The 22,316-nt window shown below is 40.8% G+C and overlaps 1 protein-coding gene across 1 annotated transcript in view; it reads left to right on the forward strand.

Annotated features, from left to right (window-relative positions):
- The window catches only part of DOCK11 (dedicator of cytokinesis 11), a 174,944-nt gene that overhangs the window by 38,119 nt on the left and 114,509 nt on the right, over positions 1-22,316 (forward strand). Inside the window, exons 2-6 of the mRNA XM_012727072.1 lie at positions 8,667-8,783; positions 8,866-8,955; positions 9,347-9,429; positions 10,693-10,762; positions 11,400-11,495. Coding sequence (XP_012582526.1) covers positions 8,667-8,783; positions 8,866-8,955; positions 9,347-9,429; positions 10,693-10,762; positions 11,400-11,495 — 456 coding nt within the window. The remainder of the gene's footprint in view (positions 1-8,666; positions 8,784-8,865; positions 8,956-9,346; positions 9,430-10,692; positions 10,763-11,399; positions 11,496-22,316) is intronic.

Consider the following 22,316-nt stretch of genomic DNA (forward strand, 5'->3'; position numbering starts at 1 on the left):
TAGATGACTGAGCCAAGAAGATTGTGGGTGGGTGGTTGGGTGGGTGGGAGGGTGGGTGAACGAGTGAGTGAGTGAGTGATGTCCCCTGTGATGAAGGGTGTCCTTTTGAGGGTTGGGCCCCAACTCATGCCCTGAGCTGCAGGGAGGAAAAACACTCCCCCAGCCACCTGAGATCCTGAACTGGAAGATGTGGTTTGGAATATGAGTGTGTGAATGAATGTGAATGACTGTTACAAATTAAAAGTGTTTTGCGTCTTTATTTAGAAGTTTGGTCATCTTATTGTGTCCAGAAATACGCCTAGGCACTCCACCCGTTTTGATCAATTAGCCTGTGGTAAATTGACTTCCTTAGCCATCTTTTTGCTTTTAGTCAACGTTTTCTAAGATGTAAGAGCCTATCGATGCCTGGAAGTGAGGACTTAACCATACAAGGCACTGTTCTCTTCTCTGCGTGTTTATGATCCTGTGAAGGAGATTAACAGGCAAGCTTCCCACAAAGTTGTGTGCTCTATCTGAGTGAAGGCCACCATGGTTGGTAAAGACCGTGAGGGCTCTGGGTGAGAGAGATTAGAGGGCAGGCTGTCAGGAATAATGAGCACTGAGGTGTGGATAACGAATAATAAGTGTGAGCCAACAAACTCATGAAAATATGATTTCCCTCCTAGTTGTTTGCTTTAAGAAAGGTCAGTGTCTTGAATGCAATGTGTATGTCAGTTTTGGTGCCAAGATTTGCCCTGAAAAACAATTCCAGTTAAAATATGTTCAGCTCTATTTTGCCAAGTTGGCTTGTGCTAACTGAAAAGATGGCCTGCGTTCCCCATCGCGTCATCCTTGGATCAGATCAGCCAAAGCTCCTTCAGTACTTGGAGTTCCTTTTGGGAAAGAGGAAAAGAACGGAGCTAGTAAAAGGCAGTCATCAGACTGAGAAAAGTAAGGGTCATAACAAAATCCAGTATGCTTGAAATCATGACAAAGTTCCGTCTAGCTATGCTTTGCTACTATAAAAGACTGGTCTGCACTGGTGAAGTCTCTCACTTTTGTCAGACATCACAGCCTCATCCTCCCCACAGCTCTCTGGACAGTTGCTCTGTCGCCAGTTGTACAAAGTTTATCCACCAAAGTGATGGAAGATGAACCCATGGGGCACCACATTTCCCACCAGGGACCTTGTGTGTGGTGCTGTGGTGTAAAAACCCTCACCACTTTGGTAGGGACTTGATAAAGTGTACTCTGTAAGCAGCTTTCTTTCTTTCTTTGTGCTGCCAGAAACTGTATATACCCCCAGTGGCCATTTTGATTGCAAAGTGTTATTTCGAGGTATTCTCTGTGGAGATGGCATGCAAACTCAGCTGCAAACTTGTGAAACAAAAGGAGAGCCCCCAGGGATTCTGGGGACTTTCCTAAGGGAGAAAGGAGGAGGCATGATGGGAAGGTGAGATTCATTATGTCAGCTTCTCGTTGACTATGTCACTCTGTCTGAAGACTGCTTTGCTATAAGAGAATGTTCAGGTGCCATTGAAACTCCAGTCTGTTGATGGAAATCCTGTGAAAAAGGGCTTCTCACTTTGTGGCTAGGTCATTCTGTTTCTTGAATCTGTTGTCCTGCACTTCTTATCACACTTCAATTTAACTTGGAGAAAGGGAGTCAGCCTAGTGGGAGGACAGGGAGGTTTCTGAATAGGCCCCTTGCCTTACTGCTCAATTTGCTGCATGCTTTCTGGTCTCCCCTCCACCCATCCATGTGAAAAGACATTCTTGGAATTTTTAAGAACTAGTTTCCAAAGTAAAATATTCACTAGCAAACTAGTGACCTTTGGTTGTCAAATGCAAACACAAGTAACCCAGGTTGATTCTGCATTGTTCCAGAGCTGTTACACGCTTATTATCACTTTTAAAATGACATTGAAATTAATGGCTAAGTTTCTAATGATAGCAAACAGGCTTCCTAGGAATGTGCGCCTTGTTCTTTTTTTGTACTTTCAGCAGTATAGCGTAATGACTGGATGTATCGGTGGACATTGCAAGGTGACTGTCATCTCAAGGCCAGTTAGCATACATCATCTTACAAACGTAGGAAAAAATCCATTTCTTCTCTTGAGAACTTTGAAGAACTAGAACTTTGAAGAACTTGGCAACTTGCAAATATACACTACAGAATTATTACCACGTATGCTTTTAAATACATTTGTGGTTGGATGGTGAAATAGGTGCCTTTGCCTACCTCCGTGTTTACTTGGGGATTATAGCATGGCTTATATCCATGGGGGTATGTATGTAGGTAACATGATGAGACATTAGTTCTCTTTTTGGGAAATTACAGGATTCTGGACATTTGTTTTCTATTATTTTTAAATTTTCTGATTTTTAAATTTCTTTTTTTCTTCTGTAAACTGGTGCATTTATGACTATGCCCTTAGGACAGATTCCTAGAAATGGTATTACTTAGTTTAAGTATACTAAGTTCATTCGTCAGAATTCTTCAGGGAAATCAAACTAATAGGTTCTCTCTATATCTATCTGTCTGTCTAATCTATACATTAGATCTATCTATATCAGAGATTTATTTAAAGAAATTGACTCATGTAATTGTAGACACTGGCAACTCTAAAATCCACAGGTTAGCTCAGTACATTGGAGATCCAAGGAAAAGTTGATGCTTCAGTTTGAATTTGAGGAAGAGGCCCAGCTGCCTCTTCTTCGAGGGAAGTTCATCTCTTTTTCTTTTTCTAAGTACCATTCTTTTACATCTTCATTAATATTTTGACAGCATGGATTTACCTGGCCTTTCCCACCACCACAGCAACCATGTTCCCCCACAGCCTAATGTGTCCCCAGCCCAGGCAGCCTAACCAAATCTGGACTGAATGCCCCTTCAATCTCTTGTCCTTTCTGTGTTAAAAAGCAGAAAGTTGTTTCAGTCTGTGGGTAAGGCATTTCTTCACAGTTTAGACATTTATAACATGCAAAGCCTTTCAGATTTGGTCCTTAGTGACCTGAGAAGGCCTGGTGTCCCAAACCATGCTACAGATTTTGGCATCTTTTATGTTATTCGGGATTAGAAAAATACCAATTTGAAGAAAAAGAGGAGGTAGGTGATAGTGCAGAAGGGCAGGGGAGATTCATGATTGTGTATGAAGAAGTCAAGTTTGGGAAACATTGCTAGGAAAAGAAAAAGGATGAGCACTTAGGAGGCCTGGATTTGAATCCTACTCTGCTCTCAGGTGTAGACAGATGTACTTAAGCCTCTCGTTTCTTCATGCACAGAGGTGAAGTGATAGGATTTTCCTATGTGGTGGCAGGTTTTGTTAAGTTACATGTAGAATGTATATGAAAGTGTTTTCTTTAGGGCAGCAAGGTGACCTTCCAGTGAAGCAACCAAATACTATTATTGACAGGTTGTTTCAAGAGAGTTTAGAAATTTGTGAATGAGAATGTTCCTAGGCAGACCTTTTTTTTTTTTTTTCTTTTCTTTTCATAATAGAAACTGAGTAGATTCCAAATTTAGGTTGACGGCTTTTCTGTCACTACTTTGGAAGAGAAGACAAACATATGCTTGCTTCTTTCCAGATTGTGTAAGTGTTTTTGCCTTTTACTTAACATGGCTATAGAACTTTCTAGAAGTGTACAGTGGGACCTCACTATTTGAATGCTTATATAAAGTACCATTTATTAGAACACAGGTTTTGTGAGTGAATACAAAAGCCCTGTATGCCCTGTTTGCCCTGTTTTCTGCCACTCTGCATAAGCGAGCAGGAAGGATAACTTATAACCCTCAGAGAAAGACTGTTTCTGTGTTTGGTGGAACTTTGTTTAGGCTAAACCCAGTAAGTCTAATAAAAAATGATGAAGCTGAATAGGAAAGTTCACCAAGGAATATGTACTGTACCGCAGGGCAGAGCCACCATTAAATCATGACCATTCTGGATGTCAAAGATGTTCCTTGTCTTTAAATGCCAATGGAGTAAGAGCTGAGTTACCCTGGAAGGGAAATGGGGGGGGTGTTTCTTTGGGGCTGATTGCTACTGTTGTCCCTTTCTCTTCTACATTCTATTTGAATTGTGCTTTTGATGGCTGGAAGAGGGGTGGAGAAGAAATGGGGGTTACACATGGTGCACAGTCTTTTTATTCTGATTCACAGACCTAGATAATTTGTTAGGGAAAGCTTTGTGGGATTCAGATTAATCACCCCAACTTTTTCTGCAATCATGCTGCCCCTGACAAAGGACTTGGAACTGAAGACCCAGAAGGCTTAGGTTAATGAGGGTTAAATGAAAAGTGAAACCTTATGTTTGTTTTTTTTTAATAATGTGAATGTGTTATTCAAAATATGTGGGGTGGTTTCATTTTTAAAAGGTATAATATAGGGCACATTCAAAGAAGTCATTCCTTTTTCCCTTTATGTTTTATTTTGTTTTAATGGAGAAACACTAGTTTACAAAGTTGTACATGATTTAGAGATATTGAAGGATCTTCCCCTTAGAGTGCTCTTAACCACCTGATACCTTCCGCCAAAATACCCATAGTCCTCCACCAAAGTCCCCTGTGCCCCAGTCTGCTTCCCCCCCACCCCGGTAGCCTCAGCTCTGCAGGAAGATTTCTAGGGTTTGTTACTGGTTTGATTCTGTCTGACACTTTGCTTTCTCTGTCCACATATAAGTGACACCATCTGGTATTTGTCTTTTCCCTGACTTTTTTCCCCCCGCATAATCCCTTCCTACTCCATTCAGGCTGAGACAAATGGCAAGAGTTTATCTTTTTTCACAACTGAGTGGTGTTCCACTGCGCCTGTATCCAGAGCTATGCATCTGGTTTGGGGCAGAAGTGATTGATTTCGACAGATGCTTTTCCGTATTAATTTGACAGCTACATTAGGAAGTTGAAGGAGAATTTTTGTTGTTGTTTTTCAAAGTTCCTTGAAGCAGGTACTTGTGAACTTATTATATAGAGAGATGAACAGAGGCTAATTCAACAGGTTAAGCACTGAAATTTGAGTCAGTGTTGGAGGGTTGGCACCAAAAGCGAGACATTGGAGTTATTTTCAGTAACTCAGGCTTGCTTTTGGAGGTGCGGCTTTACTTATCTCACGCCTCTGAGAAAGTCATTGCCTGGAAGATGCAGTCACAGTCTTCATTCACTTGGGTCCATCGAGACACAGATGTGGGTTCAGAGGGTCATATTTTCCCATTGGAAAATCTACAGATACAATTTTTTTCCCTTTTCAACTAATTTGCCCCAGTGTTCTCAGGTAACGATAGCAATGATGAGCTCGATTGGATCTCATGGGTCTACAGTTCCAAGTTTATAACTTGAAATATGTCTGTTATGATCTTCTCCCTCAGCTTTACTTATTTTTTAAAAGATTTATCTATTTATGCATACAGAACTGGGGCATTGGCCAGAGGTGCCGGGACGGTGAGAGGATTCAGCAGAGAGAGTGGGGAGCAGAACAGGCAGATTCACTGAAATACACTGTAAAGGGAGCAGTGAGCTGGTCAGGAGAGATCTGCTGTGCCATGTGGGTCACTTCCCCAGCTGGGGATCAAGCTCATGATGCAGTGGTTTCAGAGAGCTTCATAGTGCTGAGGCTTGATTAACCCTTTGTGTCACTGGGGGTGTGGGGGGATGTATAATCCTTTTAATGCATTGTTGGATTTGGGTTGCTATGATTTTATTGAAGATTTAGCATCTGTTTTCATTATGGAGATTGGCCTGTAGTTTTCTTTGCCTCTATTATTCTTGTATTACTGTGATGTTGGCTTCATAAAATACATTTGGAAGTATTCCTTCTCCATTTTTCTAAAAAGTTTGAGCAGGATAGTTACTAGTTTTTCTTTGACAGTTTGGTGGAACTCACTTAAGAAAAAAAGGTCCTGAGCTTTTGTTCTTAGGGAGGGTTTTTGTTTTGTTTTCTATTTTCTTACATCATTGTTCATTTTTGTACAATACTTGATTTTCCTCCTCAGGTGTAAGTCCCCAAACTCCCCCACCATCATAGCACTCCATGAAATGTCCCATAATCCCTTACTCTCTTCCCTTCCTTGTTTTGGCTCCTTTCCCTTCCTCTCTGCTGCTTCTGTCTCAATTCTATAATTTTCCTGCTGGCTTCGTCTTTTTGTTTTTGGGGAGGGTTTTGATTACTCTTTCAATTTCCTTGCTTGTGATGGGTTGTTCAAGTTCTTTGTTTCGTCCTTACTCAGCCTCGGGTGTCCATCTCATATAGATAGTTGAACTTCTTTGCATATAAATGTTCATAATAAGCTTTTATTATCCTCTGGATATCTGTTGTAATTTTTCCTCTCTCATTTCTGATTCTGTTTGACTTGAGTTTTCTCCCTTCTTTGTGAGCCTAGCTAAAGGTTTGTCTGTTTCGTTTATTTTTTCCAAGTACCTACTTTTTGGTTCCATTGATTTTCTAGACTGTCTTTTTTACTTTTAGTTCATTTTTTTTTCTGGTTTAATTTTTATTACTTTCTTCTGTTTGTTTTGGGTTTATTTGTCCTTTTTCTAGTTCCTTGAGATGAGACATTAGGTTTTTTTTTTTTGGTTCTTGTTTCTCGATGTGTTTCTCTATTGCTATATAATTCCCTTTTAGTACTACTTTTGCTTCGTGTTCCATACTTTTGGAAGGTTGTGTCCTCATTATCATTTGTCTCTAATTATTTTTTTATGCCTTCTTTGAGTTCATCATAAACCTAATGGTCTTTCACTAATGTGTTGTTGAGTCTCCACATACTGGAGGATCTTCTTGCTTTGTTTTTATAGTTGATTTCTAGTTTGGTATCTGAATCAGAGAACATACTTGGTATGATTTCAGTCTTAATATACTCGTTGATATTTCACTTGTGACCCAGTATGTGATGAGTCCTAGAGAATGTTCCATAGGCACTTGAGAAAAATATGTATTCACTTTTAGGGGGGTTCAGTGCCCTATACATGTTAGGCCCATGTGGCCTAGGTCAATTGTGTCCTTGTTTATTTTCTGTCTGGTTGATCTGTCCATTGGTAAGACAGTTATATATTTTCTCCTACCACGTATGTATTTTGTCTATTGTGTGTTTTCATATTTGTTAGTAACTGTCTAATATATTTTAGTGCTTCTTGGTTTGTTGAGTATACACTGGTGAATGTTTGTCTTCCTGATAGTTTTTTCCTTTGATCCTTATGCAGAATCCAGCCCTGTCAATTGTCACTCTTTTCAGCTGGAAGTCTATTTTATCTGATAAACATGTTGCTTTTCTTGCCTTCCTTTGATTGTCATTTACTTGTAGAATTGTTTTCCAACACTTTACTATCAATCTGTATTTATCTGTCGATCTTCGGTGCATTTTGTGGAGGCAGCAGGAGGTTGGATTTCCTAATCCAACCAGACACACTCCTGTGTCTTTTTATTGGTGAGTTCAGTCCATTGACGTTTAGAATTATTACCTATATGTGAAACTCTGTTACTACCATTTTATTCATAGTGCTGTGGTTCTGTTTATTTTCTTGTTCAGTTCTCTGTGTTCATTCTTCTCTTTGATTTAATTACTAAAGCTCCTCTTACTATTTCTGGCAAGAGGGATTTAGTGGTTGAAAACTTCCCAATGGTTTGTTTGTCTGAGAAGATCTTTATTTCTCCCTCATAAAGAGAGCTTTACAGGATAGAGTATTCTTGGCTGGCATTTTTGTCTTGGAGTACTTTGTATATGTCACTCCATTCTTTTCTTGCCTTTACTGTTTGTTCAGAGAAGAACACTAGCCTAACCAGTGTTCCTTTATAGGTTATCTGTTTCTTAGCCCCTCATCAAACTCATTATTATTATTATTATTATTGTTGTTGTTATTGTTGTTTTTGGACTCTTGGAAGTTTTACTACTACGTGTCTTGCTATGGGTCTCCTTTTATTTAGGAAGCTTGTTGTTCTTTTAGCCTCCTGTATTTGCATGTTCACTTCCTTCAGGTTTGGGAAGTTTTCTTCCATTATTTCTTTAAATAGCTTTTTAGTTCCCTTCTCTCTCTTCTGAGATTCCCATGGATCTTCCTCTTTCACTATTCTGGGTGTTCCCAGTTGGTAGGTACAGTTTCTGGGGCCATGGAGCAGATCCTGACATGCAGTGTGGTGGCTGGGGTCATTGGGCCAGTGAGCCGGACCTCAGTTGGCTTCCTTGGTACATATATGTGCGAGTAACATGGTCACTAGGGCAGCTGGGGTAATTGGGCCAGTGTCATTATATCATGATCCATCCTTTGGACAGTTTCTTGGTACAGAGTAGACACATGAATGATACTTTCTCAAAACACTCTTGTTATCCATTAAGTAGTACATATTCAATAAATGTCAACTGACAGCCTTCCAAATACACTGTTTTTCACCTTACATTTAGTAATTCTTTTAGAAGCAACCTGGGTAAGCAGAGCATGGTGCTGTCTCTCTAGAACTCTTGTCTTTAGCAGAGGTGTGTGTGTGTGTGTTTGTGTTTGTGTGTGTGTGTTTGGTGTGTGTATATTTCTGCAGTCTATGTCTCCTATGGAATTGTCTCTTTTGAGTGCTTCTAGCTATTTGCAATCCCTACTTTTGTGAAATAATGTAACAAGCACAGGGAGAGGAATTTATTTCTTGTGAGTTTGATTACATTAACATTGTTTTTTTTTTTTTTTTTTTTTTTTTTTTTTGTCTCTCACTAAAGGAAAAGACCAAAGTCGTTGAGCCCTTGGACTATGAGAATGTTATCACCCAAAGAAAAACCCAGATTTATAGTGACCCCCTCAGAGACCTGCTTATGTTTCCAATGGAAGATATATCTGTGAGTTCGAAAGCATTTTTTTAAAAGGGAAGAAAATTGCATTTTTCAAGTTCTTATAGCTAGGATGTTTTTTATCTTCTAGATCTCAGTAATAAATCGTCATCACAGAACAGTGCAATCCACTGTACCAGAGGATGGGGAGAAAAGGGCCCAAAGTTTGTTTGTCAAAGAGGTAAGAAATTCAGAGTCCACAGAATATTCATCTTAGATTTGGAATTTTTTGCTTTCATGTGACTAGAAAGTGGAATTACTGTAATCTCACTGAGCTACATGACAAGTTTGAAGATACAGGCTTAAATCTCTCACAAGTAGCAAGTATTCTAGTCTGCTTTTTAAAAATTTGAATATGTCCCAGACTTAGAGGCAGAACATTTAAAAGAACATGAGTTTGGAATGCTTGCCCCCAGTTGGTTTAAGAAGACACTTTTAATCCTTAACGGAAGGTTCCAGTACTAACATTTCTCAAATGAATTTTAAAAGCATCAGTTCGTTATCACTTTTTTAAAAAGTGGGTCTATTTGTACTTTCCACATTTCAGGTTAAATTTTCCTCTTTTCTTTCAGTGTATTAAAACCTACAGCACAGATTGGCATGTGGTAAACTACAAGTATGAAGACTTCTCTGGGGACTTTCGAATGTTGCCATGGTAAGTTTAGAATTCAAGGGAAGCATTCAAGAGGTGAATTATTAAATATTTTACCTTTTATAAAACCACCTAGGAAACTTCTCAGTTATAATTTATAGTACAGCAAAATCTCAACTGACCTGCATGCTTGGTGAAGGCAGTCTTTTGGGTGTGTGCGTATGTTTTAACATTGCGCATTGAAATCCTTCCCAAAATGTATGAGTTCACTTTTTGGCTTGGGTTCCTCTGTATTGACCGTACAGTCGTCTTTGTTTGATAATGAAGTGAGCATTTCCCAGTGGTGTCAATGAAAAAAATAAAAAACCGAAAAGATTTTTAACTCAAGTTGCTGACCCCAAGGTGTACCCCATGACAAAAGTCCATCTCTTTCGGTTGAGTTGAAGGACTAATGTGAGCACAGTGGCCCAGAAGCCAGACTTTTGAGGTTCAAATCTTATTTCTGTCACTATCCGGATAACTTGGGGCTACTCAATGTCTTTGAGCTCCTGCTTTTCTCCTGTTCTTGTGTATGACACTACTAACCTCAGAGGATACCTTAAGGGAATTGTTTTGGAGAAATAAGACTTCTGTAGTTTTCAAAGCACATTCCAAAAGGAGGAAACTAAGTACTAAAAATATTCTTTAAGGGCCCTCCCTGGTGGCGCAGCGGGTTAAAGCACAGCACTGAGAAGCTTAAGCCACTTCCGCATGAGTTCAATCCCCGCCTGCCCCGGAGGTGACCACATGGCGCGGCAGACCTCTCCTGACCCGCCCGCTGCTCCCCTCAGCAGTGTACTTCGTCGATCTGCCTGTTCTGCTCCCCACTCTGTCTCTGGTGAATAGTCTCACCCTCTGCATCTCTGGCCTGTACCCCAGTTCTGTATGAATAAATAAATAAATCTTTAAAAAAATATTCTTTAAACTGAGCCTAAGAACGACCCATGCAAGGTCATACAGCCAACAGGTGGAGGAGCTGCTGTGTTGCTTTTTGACCTGGGGTGAGTTAAGGTTCTGCCCCCACTAACAGTTCTGGCAGTTGTTAACAGCTACACCCCTGAAGTATTTGGGCTTCTTACAGCTTTGCTGCAGGCTGTATGTATGGAAGCCCTTCCAGAAAAAGAAGGTTTAGTTGGGAGAATCCGAGTTTGGAAATAGCAAAGTTTTTTACTCAGGTCTTCTATTTTCTTGGCTGTGAAAGAAACTTCTCCTCTACTGATTTTGCTTTTGTTTTCTTATCTGTTTTTTTTTTTTTTTTTGTCTAAGAAAATTATTTTGCATTTTCAGCAAATCTCTGAGACCAGAAAAGATTCCCAATCATGTATTTGAGATTGATGAGGACTGTGAGAAAGATGAGGTAACGATGGGGGCAACTGCACTGGTTTCTTCTGTTGAGAGACTGGGGGCAACTGCACTGGCTTCTTCTATTGAGAGACTGAGAGATTTCTTTGAGAAAACACAAGAGAACAAATTGTTTTTGAATAATCTATGGCTAGTTTTCAAACATGGAAGGGTTTGTTAGATTTTTGGAGAAATCGGTACATTTCCAACTGGAGCTAAAGAAAAACATCAAGTAAAAATAGGGGCTATGATTTGGATATAAACACGTTTTCCCACCTGCGTACACGCTTGTGGGCACGTGTTGGTGTTGGTGATTTATCTGGAGTCTGAGAGCCCAGAATGGCCCGTGTCTGTCACACACTGCCCAATAGCTCGGTCTTTCTTGGGACAGATGGCTTGGATGTCTGTGACATTTTCAGGTACCCATAAGACAGCTCATATGATTAAGTAGCTATTGAGTACCTACTGTATGTACGGCACAGAGTCTTTCCTTCTCTGATTAATAATTTTGGGTGTAATTAGGCATCTTTGGGAAAACAGGGAACTTCCTACTTTAATTAGAAAATAGGGCAGGGTCTAGTTTGTGCCCCCAAATGTTGGATTAGGTGGCTGACTGGCTGATGTCTCATTTAGGGTTCTTTACTCTATTTCAGGATTCATCTTCTTTATGTTCTCAGAAGGGTGGTGTGATAAAGCAAGGTTGGTTGCATAAAGCAAATGTAAATAGCACCATCACAGTCACCATGAAGGTAAGGAGTAGTTTTTACATTATTCCATCATTTTAAAGATTTTGTCATAAGTACCATGTCTGGAAGTATTTGTGTGGTGAACCTTGGCGAAAATAAAAAACAACAAAAAACAAAAACTCTTCTTATGAGATAATTCATATTGATATATAGAATTAAAAAAATCTGAAAGTTCAGGATAAATTTAGAAGTGCAACTTTGAAAAGAAATGCAATTATTATCTTCTGCATCAGGAAGTCTGAATGAGGAGGCTGTCAGTTGAAGAAAATAGCTTTGAAACAAAAGGGTGTCAAAGGTTTGTATGTGGGAATGCATGTAATGATTAGGTAAGATAAGATTAATCCATTTATTTCCGCAAACATTAGTTAGGCACTTATCACGTGCTAATCACAATGGGAAAAGTACTTGACTAAGATGGGTCCCTGGCTTCCAGTACCTTTACTAGACAACAAGCATACCCAGTCCCCTGTTGTACAAACCACTACCTTAGTGCTGGCAGAACTCGAGAATTTTGCGGTTTGGCCAGAATAATGACTTTAAGGAGTTTGTGTGAGCCAAAGGTAGATACAGAGTGAGTGATAAAGTGTGCAGGGCCTTGAATGCCCCAGATAAGAGATTGCCTTTTGTTGGGGAGGCTGTGATGTGCCATGAAAGCCCAAAGGTAAAACTAACAAGCTACTGGAAGCTTCAGAGCAGAGAAACAAATTATTCTCTGATACCAAATATAACTGTACTTTCAGACATTCAATATAAGCTCATGTGGTTTGCTGAGGATGATTCACACTTCCATTAAGTATTGAAGGTCATTCTATCTTTCACATCGCCTGCAAGCAGAAACCATGGGTGTCTATCAGGGAAGAGTCAAATTTTATCTTAATTTAATATTTTGCCTGCTGCTTTCCATTTAATGGCCATATCTTGTTCTCACTTTCATTTTGAAGCCCTGAAAATAATGAATTCAAGTTGTGGATGCTTCCTTCCTAAATGTCTCCTGTGCCTAAGCATATGTAGCCATGAGAAGCAAAGTTATTTACTGAGGCCTTAATACGTGCCAGGCATCCTACTGTGGTTTAGGTCCTGTATCTCATTTAACCCTCACAACAGCCTATGTTGTATAGGTACTGTAGTTTTTGTGAGTTTACAGATGTGGAAAATCAGGCAGAGAGAAATTCAGCAACTAACCTAAACACATCCAGCTTTCTGTTTGCAGAGGGGATTTGAACCCAGGCAGGCTGGCGCTTGAGCTTATGCTGTTGACCAGCCTGCTGTTAGTGCTCACTAGCTGAATGCAGCCCACAGCTCTGTTATCATGTATCTCCGGTCAGACTTACCACTTTCAGAAAAATAGTGAGACAGTGCTGGTGATTCTGTGCAGATTGTCGGAAAATATTTCGATGTCATATTTCTCCCCTCCCTTGCATTAAGTCTTAAAATATTGAAATGTTTTCTACACACATTTAAGCTTTAGTAAGTACAGTGTGTGGATAAAACAAGTAAATATGTATGGGAGTTAATGTATGGAAATCTGGACAGATAAAACAAGGCATCTGGGAAGTAATATCTTTACAAAACAATTCAGCAAAGGATTTCCTTTCAGTAGTATTCCCTAGTGTCTTTAAGTTATAATTTGCTTTTCATATAACTTTTTCTTTACTGTGGTAACACTGGTTTACAACAGTGTCCATGATGTAGGGGAATGGCTTCACCTCCTTGGATGTATGTTGCCACACCAGCCCCACCATCAAAGCGCCCGTAGTCCTTTACCCTAAGTTCACGTAACTTTTACAGTGCCCATATACTATGAATCAAAATACAGTTACTTGTAAAAAGTTCATGCTTTTAATTTTCTTTCACAATTTATGAAATCCAGATTGGGGGTTATTATTCTGCCTACCACAAAAACTAAAGATGTCTATGTCCTAATCCCTATAAATGTTCCTTCCACAGCAAAGGGGAGTTAAAGTTGCTAATCAGAGGATAGGGAGGTTATCCTGATTATGAAGGTGGGTCCAGTGTAATCACAAGGGTGCTTATAAGTGAAAGAGGTAGGCTGAAGAGGAGGCAAGAGTTGTGAAGACAGCATCAGTGGTAGAGAGAGAGCAGTGCTGGGTTTCTGACTCTAAAGAGGGAGGAGGGGGCCACAGGCCAACAAATGCAGATAGCCTCTGATAAAGGCAAGGCCATCGATTTCCCCAAGAATATCCAGAAAAGACCACAGCTCTGCCAAAACCTTGATTGGAACCCAATAGGAAGTCATGCCAGGTGTCTAATCTGCACAATTGTAAGAGAATACATTTGTGTTGTTTTTAGCCACAGTTTGTGGTAATTTGTTAACAATGGTACTAGAAAACTAATCCAGTCAGTCAGTCAGAGATTGGTTATTCAGCCTGTGTATTATCTGTCCCGGAGATTGAAAACTCCAGCACTTACGGGGGCAGGCAGGAACCATAAATTGATGGTGGGTAGTGGGTCTGAGGTCGACTGAAAGAGACAGCTGCCGCTTGTCTCCAGCTAATTGTTGCTGTGCTGTTACTGAGCTGGGCTCTTTGCCTCTTTTTATCCTCAGCTGTTCATATTTTGGCCATTTTTTTTAAGTGAAATACAATTGAGATACCATAAAAACACTTTTAAAAGTCTCTACCAAGCAGTAGTCAAAGGAAAGAAAAGAGGAATAAACCTGTTTGAGCTTTTGTACCTCACAGTTCATTAAGCAGTAAATGGGGATACTTTGAAATGTAAAGACCATGTGAGGTTTGGGAATTATCTCTGGTTATGGAGTTCATTTATTGCTGCTGTTCTCCATTACAGATTATGGATGTTCCTTTTGGGTTTCTGGGAACTAAATAATTTCTATATTCTGGTTTCACCTCCTAAGGATAGCAGTATCATTGTACTTCAGGATTTAACACACCTGAAGTGGGGACAAGAGGAAGGTTCAGCCATTTTCAGTTAAAGGTGTCTGAGGGATTTTGACAATTTTTTTTTTTTTATCTCATGAGAATTATGTTGGAGCTGTTATTTAGTTCAACATTCTTGAAAAGAATTGAGGGCATGAGAATGATGGAGCAGGCCAGGGGAGAGTCTTAGTCTTGTTTAGCAGTTTTGTGGTTGCCAGGTTGGAGTTGGAGTGAGGGTCCAGTTGAAGCTGAGGCCTAAAAACCAGGGTGCACTGGGGGATACAGGCTTCTAACCTCAGGTGCCCGTTACAGGCAAACAACTTCCTGCTTCAGTCCTTAGTTGGCTCAAGCTTAGGGGAGACACCAAACTTAAAATAGGGTGAGCAGCTGAGCCAACTGTTGGGGAGTCGGGAAAGGCAGAGGCAAAAGAACTGGGGTAGAGGGTTGACAGTTTATGAGACATTTTGAAAGATTTATACATACTTAGTTTTTGTTAATCATGGAGGTAAAGAATATTACCGAATCTCATCAGCAAATGGAAGGCACTGTGGGTAAGCTATTGTCTGTGTCCCTTTCCTCATGCTGGTGGCAGTTTGACCCCTGGTGCTTCTGGCATTCCCTGCCTGCCGGGACCCCCACCCCACACTGGTGGGGGAAGCTTCAGTAGCTTTAGCAGCAGGTACCACAGGGCCAGAGCTCACAGAGTTGAGCATAGAGAACATTTTCTACAGGAAATTCCAAGCTTTGATAACCCCTGTTAACTCCCTGCAGACTAGCCAGGAAGCTCCAGAGAAGGGTCTGGATATTAATCCTAACTCACTGGCAGATAACAGCCTCCAGGAGTCCTGACTTTCCCCTCCTATTTTATCTGCACCTCCTTGATGTGCTGTGCCTTGACACTGGCCCACAGATCCTGTTGGGGTTGCTGGGGATTCATTAAAACAGGACAACTGGGACTCTTTTGGTACGAGGGGTAACTCTAGGGATCTTTTAACATTTAAACATCTCTGGATTAAAGTAAATTTGGAAAGTTTGGAATCATGTACAACGATTTTAACAACGATTTTAAGTTGTTTTTTTATAAACAAGTAAGAGTCCTTTTTCTGGACATTTTGACCCTCAGAAATATGGAACTCGAAAAACAAGGAAGGGAGAAATAGAATCACAAGAGAAAGTGGAAAGTGAGAAATACAGAGGTTAGAAAGGTAAAGAAGAATTAGCAGACCCACTTTATGAAGTCTTTGAAGAATGCAGACACCGTGAAGCTCACCATCAGTGCTAGTATGATCCCCGGCCAGGGAGATGACCCACATGGTGCGGCAGACCTCTCCTGACCCGCCCGCTGCTCCCCTCAGCAGTGTATTCCAGTCAGACTGCCTGTTCTGCTCCCCACTCACTGCCCCTGCACATCGGGGCTGTACCCCAGTTCTGTACACATAAATAAAATAAATCCTAAAAAAGAAAGAGACGCCCAACCTGTAATGCGACATGGATAATGTAGCCAGAGTCACTCTTATGTGGACTGCTTTAGGAAGCGAAACCCCCTTAGGTAGCTGACAGATCCCTGAGAACTCATTCAACTTGGTGGCAACGGGTAGTAAGGAAATGAGGGGCTGGTGAGTTAAGTTGCTTCTGTTGGGTGATAAGAAGATACTCGATTTACAGACTAAAATTTGCCTTTCCGCCAGTAGACAGCAGCTCTGGTCAGTGGTTAAGATCTAGTCTGCACTCGTCATTGCTTTCTCAGAAAAATAATTGCTGTTAGTGGCTGAGAAGCTTGCCCCAAGGAATACAGGCAACAGGAGCACAGCTCATGATGTCCGTCACCCCACAAGCTACAGTTGCTGGTGCCCTGGCACTTCCTGTCATCAAGGAGGGTGTTGGTATCGTGCTACACGCAGTAACCATTTTCCTCACAGCTTAAGATTTGCTTTGTTCTCGATGTTCATGTTAAAACAAGACAAGCCTCGTCATAGGTGATTAATTTCCTCAATTTGTACTTTCTAGTTAATGAGAACACACCCCATTGCCTCTCTTCAGTTTCTGGAAAAGTTTTAGATGGAAGTTTAACAGAGAATAAATGATCCTGTCCCCTCTTAACAGAAACCTATTCGTTTATGTTCTCTCTTCAGTAGCTGCTGGAATCATCTGCTTTTTTCCACTTCTTCCCATAGCAGTGAAGGAACTTAATGTGGACTAGCTATGCAATGGGACATGACCTTCCCCAGCTACTCAGAACTATTTTCCCAAAGGGATAGAATGATATATTGAATAAGGAAGAATCTGATCTTGAGGTGGCTTTGCATTTTAAAATAATCTACTGTAGATTCTGGGCCAATCCCTGGGACACCCACCTTTCTGCATCTTCTTGGCTCAGTTTGGTCACATTCCACCAGCTCCCTCCTCCCCAATTGCAGCAATTAAATGTTGAAGTGCCTTGGTATGTTACGGGGTTGCAAGTTCAGCTGCTTGATGTATGACTCATTTCTGGTGCCCTTTCTTTGTGTGTGTGCACAAAAGAGAGCCATTTGTTATATATCTGGATCTAAAAGTCCTCCCTTAGTCTTTTGACTGTTATGGGAGGGCTTTTCCCCCTCTTTTGCAATAGGAGAATAACAAATCAAAAGAGGATTTTCCTTAAGAAAGCATATACAATAGTGAAATAAGTGCTCAAAGGCCAAGGTCACTGTATGTAATCGGGCAACCGAAAAGTTGTTTATTTTTGACATGATGCATGGCCTTCTCTACGCTAATAGATGGTCTCTCACAGCTAACAAAGGGTAAGGAATTTCTCCTTTGCTTTTTGGGTTTTTATTTTCTCATTCAGCAATGACTGTTTAAAATGATTTATTAAGATGTGCTTGTGTGCTTGATACTATTGGGAATGAATATATACCAAATATATACCGAATTCCTTATGATACAAGGTGCTAGCATTGCTGCTGGTAGAGAAAAGTGTAACATAGAGCTTAAAACTTATCTGCGGAGAGAGCCACACAATAAACTTAATGAAAATTTAAAATTGTTATTATAATAGTTTCTTTTTACATCATTTTGTGCCTTTTCCCATCTCACTTGTAATCCCCATGGACTTCCCATCACCCGTGTGCCATCACCACAGTCCCATGAACAAACCCCCTGTTTTTGATCCAATTCCCCACCCCACCCCCCCCCCCAGAATTTCTATGGTATATAGTTGTTCATTGTTATTAAAAGAATGAAATTTTTGAAGGTGATACAGAGACCAAGTTCTCCCTGAGTCCAGATCATTGTGGCTCATAGTCAGAACGCTTTCAGAGGATGCAGACGGGAAGGAGAAATGGTGTAGATACAGCAGGAAGTTTATATGCGGCAGGTGTATCAGGTGCCATTGCGTAGGGCCTCAGCTTCTCCTCTGTAACCTTGAAATGATAATAGTAAAAGTCACCTGATGTCTTTAGGAGATTAAATGAAACTAAATTATATAACATGAGGGAAGCACTTAGCCGGAGACAATAAAGTAGTAAATTCCCTGCAGAGGTCAGCCATGATTATTTTGTGTTATTGGAGGGCTCAGAGAGTATGTTGAATGTTGGCTCAGGTATCTGTTAATGTGGGCAATCGAGGCTCATTGAAATAAAGCCGATGAAAATCACTGGTAATGAGAAGGATTGTAGACCCTCCTTGTAGGCTTTGCTTCACGCTAAATAGTTAAAAAAAAAACAAACAAAACAAAACACCTTGAGTGCCTGGATATGGTGACATTCTTTAAGAAAAGCTATTTGCTTTTTTTTTTAAAAATATTTATTTATTTATTCATACAGAACTGGGGTACAGGCCAGAGATGCGGAGGGTGAGAGGATTCACCAGACACAGAGCGGGAAGCAGAACAGGCTGATCGATGAAGTACACTGCTGAGGGGAGCACCGGGGCGGGTCAGGAGAGGTCTGCCATGCCATGTGGTCACCTCTGGGGCAGGTGGGAATCGAACTCATGCGGAAGTGGCTTCAGCTTCTTTGTGCTGTGCTTTAACCCGCGCCACTAGGGAGGGCCGCGATTTGCTTTTTAACCAGTTTCCCAGAGGCTTGACCTTTGTGCTATATTAAAACTTGGTAGGACTGTAAAGTGATATGGTGAAGAAAGATGGGTGATATATTGAGTTGCCAGCCCACACTGGTGGGGGTTCTTCAGCAGGACCAAGTTCCTGGCATTCTGGTGTAATTAAGTGCATCTCCATTTTCTGCGAAGTCGTGGAGTTTTCTCCTCTTTGTTTCTTTCATCTTTGCTTAGAACAACTCCCAGACCCACTGTGTCTCTCCTCCTTTCTCCATTTCCTCGCTACTTTTCCTGTCCAGTGTTGAGACATGAATTAAGTCCATTTTCCCCACCGCACTTCTACAGTGCTTCTACTCGTCCCAACCCCACCCCTTTGCTAGTGCTACATTTAAAGTGTCCTTTCCCAGGGATCCTGGTTCAGGTAATTTAGCCGGAAATAATTACCCTGTAGGTTATGCATAGGTAAACACTCTTGAGATTTGTTGTATAAATGATAAAAGGCTCTCCTAATTTGAGGATAGTAGCTCAAACTTTCCTGCCTGGCTTCTATCTTTGATTCATCTGAGTGACAAAAGACCTTTGTTCCTGCTCCAGAAGGGGTCATGTGGCAGATGTTCAAAAGGTTGTCATCCAGACAGCTGGGGGAAGGGGGGGGGGTCTTCTGGAGACTTGGCAGGACCCGATTCCAGGGAATTATCTCCTTTGGCTTCCTGTCTGTTTTATTCTTCTGGGTGGTCTGAGTGGGCCACTCATTAGGACTCATGCTTTGCACTGATTAAGGTGGAGAATTTTCAGCTGTGTTTGCCATTTAAGAAAAATAATGAAGGTAAGGAGGGGAGGAAGAATTTGGGCGTTACAGAGAAACACCATCCTATGGGATGGGAACGCTGACAATCTGTACTGGAGAATGAATGATTCATTCATTCATTTTGCAAAATTTTATTGAGTTCTGGCACTATTACAGGCACTGAGGGGAGCAGCTGAGAATGAGACATGCACCTTAATGTCCAGTGGAGATGGACAAAAAATCAATAATCAGATCAGAATGATAAGTTATATTTGGACAATAGCCATTCTACAAAAGAGATAAAACAGGGTGTTAGGAGGGGGATGGCCAGTGGGAGTGGGAGCCTTAGAAAGCCTCTCAGAGGCAATGGAATTCAGCAAACAACCGAAAGAAGTGAAAGTGAACTGTGGGGCTCTCAAGGAGAAGAGCATGCTGAGACCAGCAGGTAAGCCCATGTCTCCAGAGCAGCCTGCTTAGCAAGGAAGTCGACCTTTGGTGTTGAGTGTGCTACAGTACCTCCAGTTGCTGAGGTAGAAACTATTCCTAGACCTTGCGCCTCTGCCAATGGAGTGGCAAACTGATGTTCCCTCAATAAAAAAGATTAAGAAATGAAATCCAAGAGGAAATCTGTGGCCTAATCATACTCACAGCCTCCTAGGCTGGAGGGAGGATTTTGAGTTTATTTTGTCTAGCCTTGATGGGAAAGTAAGCTTTGAGGGGTTGGACAAAGTTCTCTTTTTCTGGGTCACTGTCAGTTCTGGCTCCAGTTCTACCATTACTTGCCTGTGTGACTTGAAAGTTCGCTCTTGGTCCCTCCGTTTGCTCTTAGGCATAAAGTGGGTGATCATGCTTCCCCCCCTCAAGTGATATTAAAAGAATTCGATATCTCTGACAACAGACTTGAAACCTTCAGGTGAAAGGTCTGAGAGAGAATAGTTATCACTCTTTTCTATACTCAATATTTTAATAGTTGTTTTCTTTTTTGTCTTTGTGAATAGGAACAAACCCACACAGACCTATACCCAAACAGTAGCTTCTGGAAAATTGAAATGATGTCAGGGAAATGACATCTGTTTCTGATTTCACCTTTTGTTCCATATGAAAGAATTGTGATATGCCTTTTTTCTTTGCAAAGAATCTTAAAAGTGTCCTGGAAGTTGCAATCCAATATATATCATAGACTATCAGAATGAGAAGAGATGTGTCATTATGCCTATGACTTTGTTTCTATAGAAAGGGAGAAAGTCACTTACAGTGTAAAACTCTCATGCTTCTAGCCTGTAGGGAAATTGCTTGGGGAGTATGGCCCCCAACTTAGAAGGCAGCTGTGTTATTTGTTTGGCTTCAATAAGATTACTTGTAGATCATGAAAAAAGTGATCTCGCAGATCATCTGGTCTGGTGCTGTGATTTTACAAGGGAGGAAATAGAGAAGCCGCATCGGACAGTTTCATGGCTGGTTAGCAGGCGAGCTGGGATGAGAATCAAGATCCTGTGACTTGCAGACATCTGCCTTCTCCCCAGATTCATGAGCTGCCTACCTCACTGCCACATTTAGGCATAATTACAATGTTATAGGAAGTGATCTACAGTAATTTAAAATCTCATTCCATCTCTATTGTAATGTGTTTGGCTAATACTGGAAGTGGCGGCTGCCACCAAACATCTTTGCCTGGGGAGGCTGTACGCGAAAAAAATTTCACAGACTTTAATTTGACTCGGCTACACGTTTTGTGTTCTAATTTCCCAGCCTCTGCCCTTTTTGTCGCTGGCCATGGACTCTGCCAATGGGTTCTGCAGAAATCTATAGGTTCCACTGAATTTTATATTTGAACATAGCTCAGATTCTAATCTGGTTATAATTTATTTTATGAATTTTTGCCTGGAAATTAAAACAATTTTTTTCCTCATATATAATTTTGTGGTAGCTTTTAAAAAGTGGGTTTTTGCACAAAACATTAATTGTTTATTCACTGGACATGAGCTCAGTATGTAACAGAAATATGAACCATTGTGATGAAAATAAACATATGTAATCACCATTTTGATTAACATTGTTCTAGTATGTGAATCTTTTTTTTTTATTTGTTTATGCACACAAGAGCTAGGGAGCAGGCTAGAGGGGTGTGTGATGCTGAGGGTGGGGTTGAGAGGACTCACCAGAGACAGTGGGAAACAGAACAGGCAGATCTATTGAAATACACTGCTGAGAGGAGCAGCGGGCGAGACAGGAGAGGTCGGCCACACCATGTGGGTCACCTCTCTGGCTGGGAATTGAACTTGTGCTGCAGTAGCTGCAGATGGCTATGTTATGTTATGACATAAACCCTTGCACCATCAGGGAGGTCCCGATCCTTTTGTTTTTATTAAGTTACAATTTCAGTCGACTTAAAGGTGAGTAAATCAATTATGAGAATACATGTGTATATTCTCACATGTGGGAGACTTACGTATATGAGACACATACACTGTGTATACCTTTGTATTATAATGTGGTGACATTAACCTGATTAGCCTTGAACAACAAACATGCTTTCAACTTGGCCTCCCTTCTGTTGATACTGTATAGCCCACGCGGCCACTCCCTGAAATAGAAGCTGTACCATTTACCAGTCTAACCTGTTCGGGTGTTCCTCCCATTGCTATGCTTTTGCCATTCATTTTAAGAAATCAGTGATAATTCAACAAGTGAGAAATAACTACACGCACATTGTCTTTTCACTGGTTTTGCTAAAGAGAAGCGCCCTTAACCATGTTGCCATATTTTGCTTAGTCATGCAATGGAGAAATAAATTGCTAGCATTTCAGGTACTTTGCCAGAAGTGAAGTTGTTTTCAGGAATGTCCTTGCCAAAGAGTCCTCTTCCCATAATGAAAGTCCTTAAAATAGAGAGCATGCTAGAGAATCAGATGGGTGATTGAAAATGGCAAGCTTAAATCTGAGGTGGGTTGAATTTGTGAATGCTGAACTGGTGGATACAGAGAGCTATTTCTTAAAAATAATCTGTCTCATAGCAGGAGTATAATGGACCAGGCGAGAAAATAACAAAAATAATGAACAACCATATATCAGAGACATGTTGTGGGGGTGGAGTGGGGAATGGGAT

Source organism: Condylura cristata, unplaced genomic scaffold (genome assembly GCF_000260355.1).
Source record: "Condylura cristata isolate star-nosed mole 26May11 unplaced genomic scaffold, ConCri1.0 scaffold00019, whole genome shotgun sequence".
Taxonomy (NCBI): Eukaryota; Metazoa; Chordata; class Mammalia; order Eulipotyphla; family Talpidae; genus Condylura; species Condylura cristata.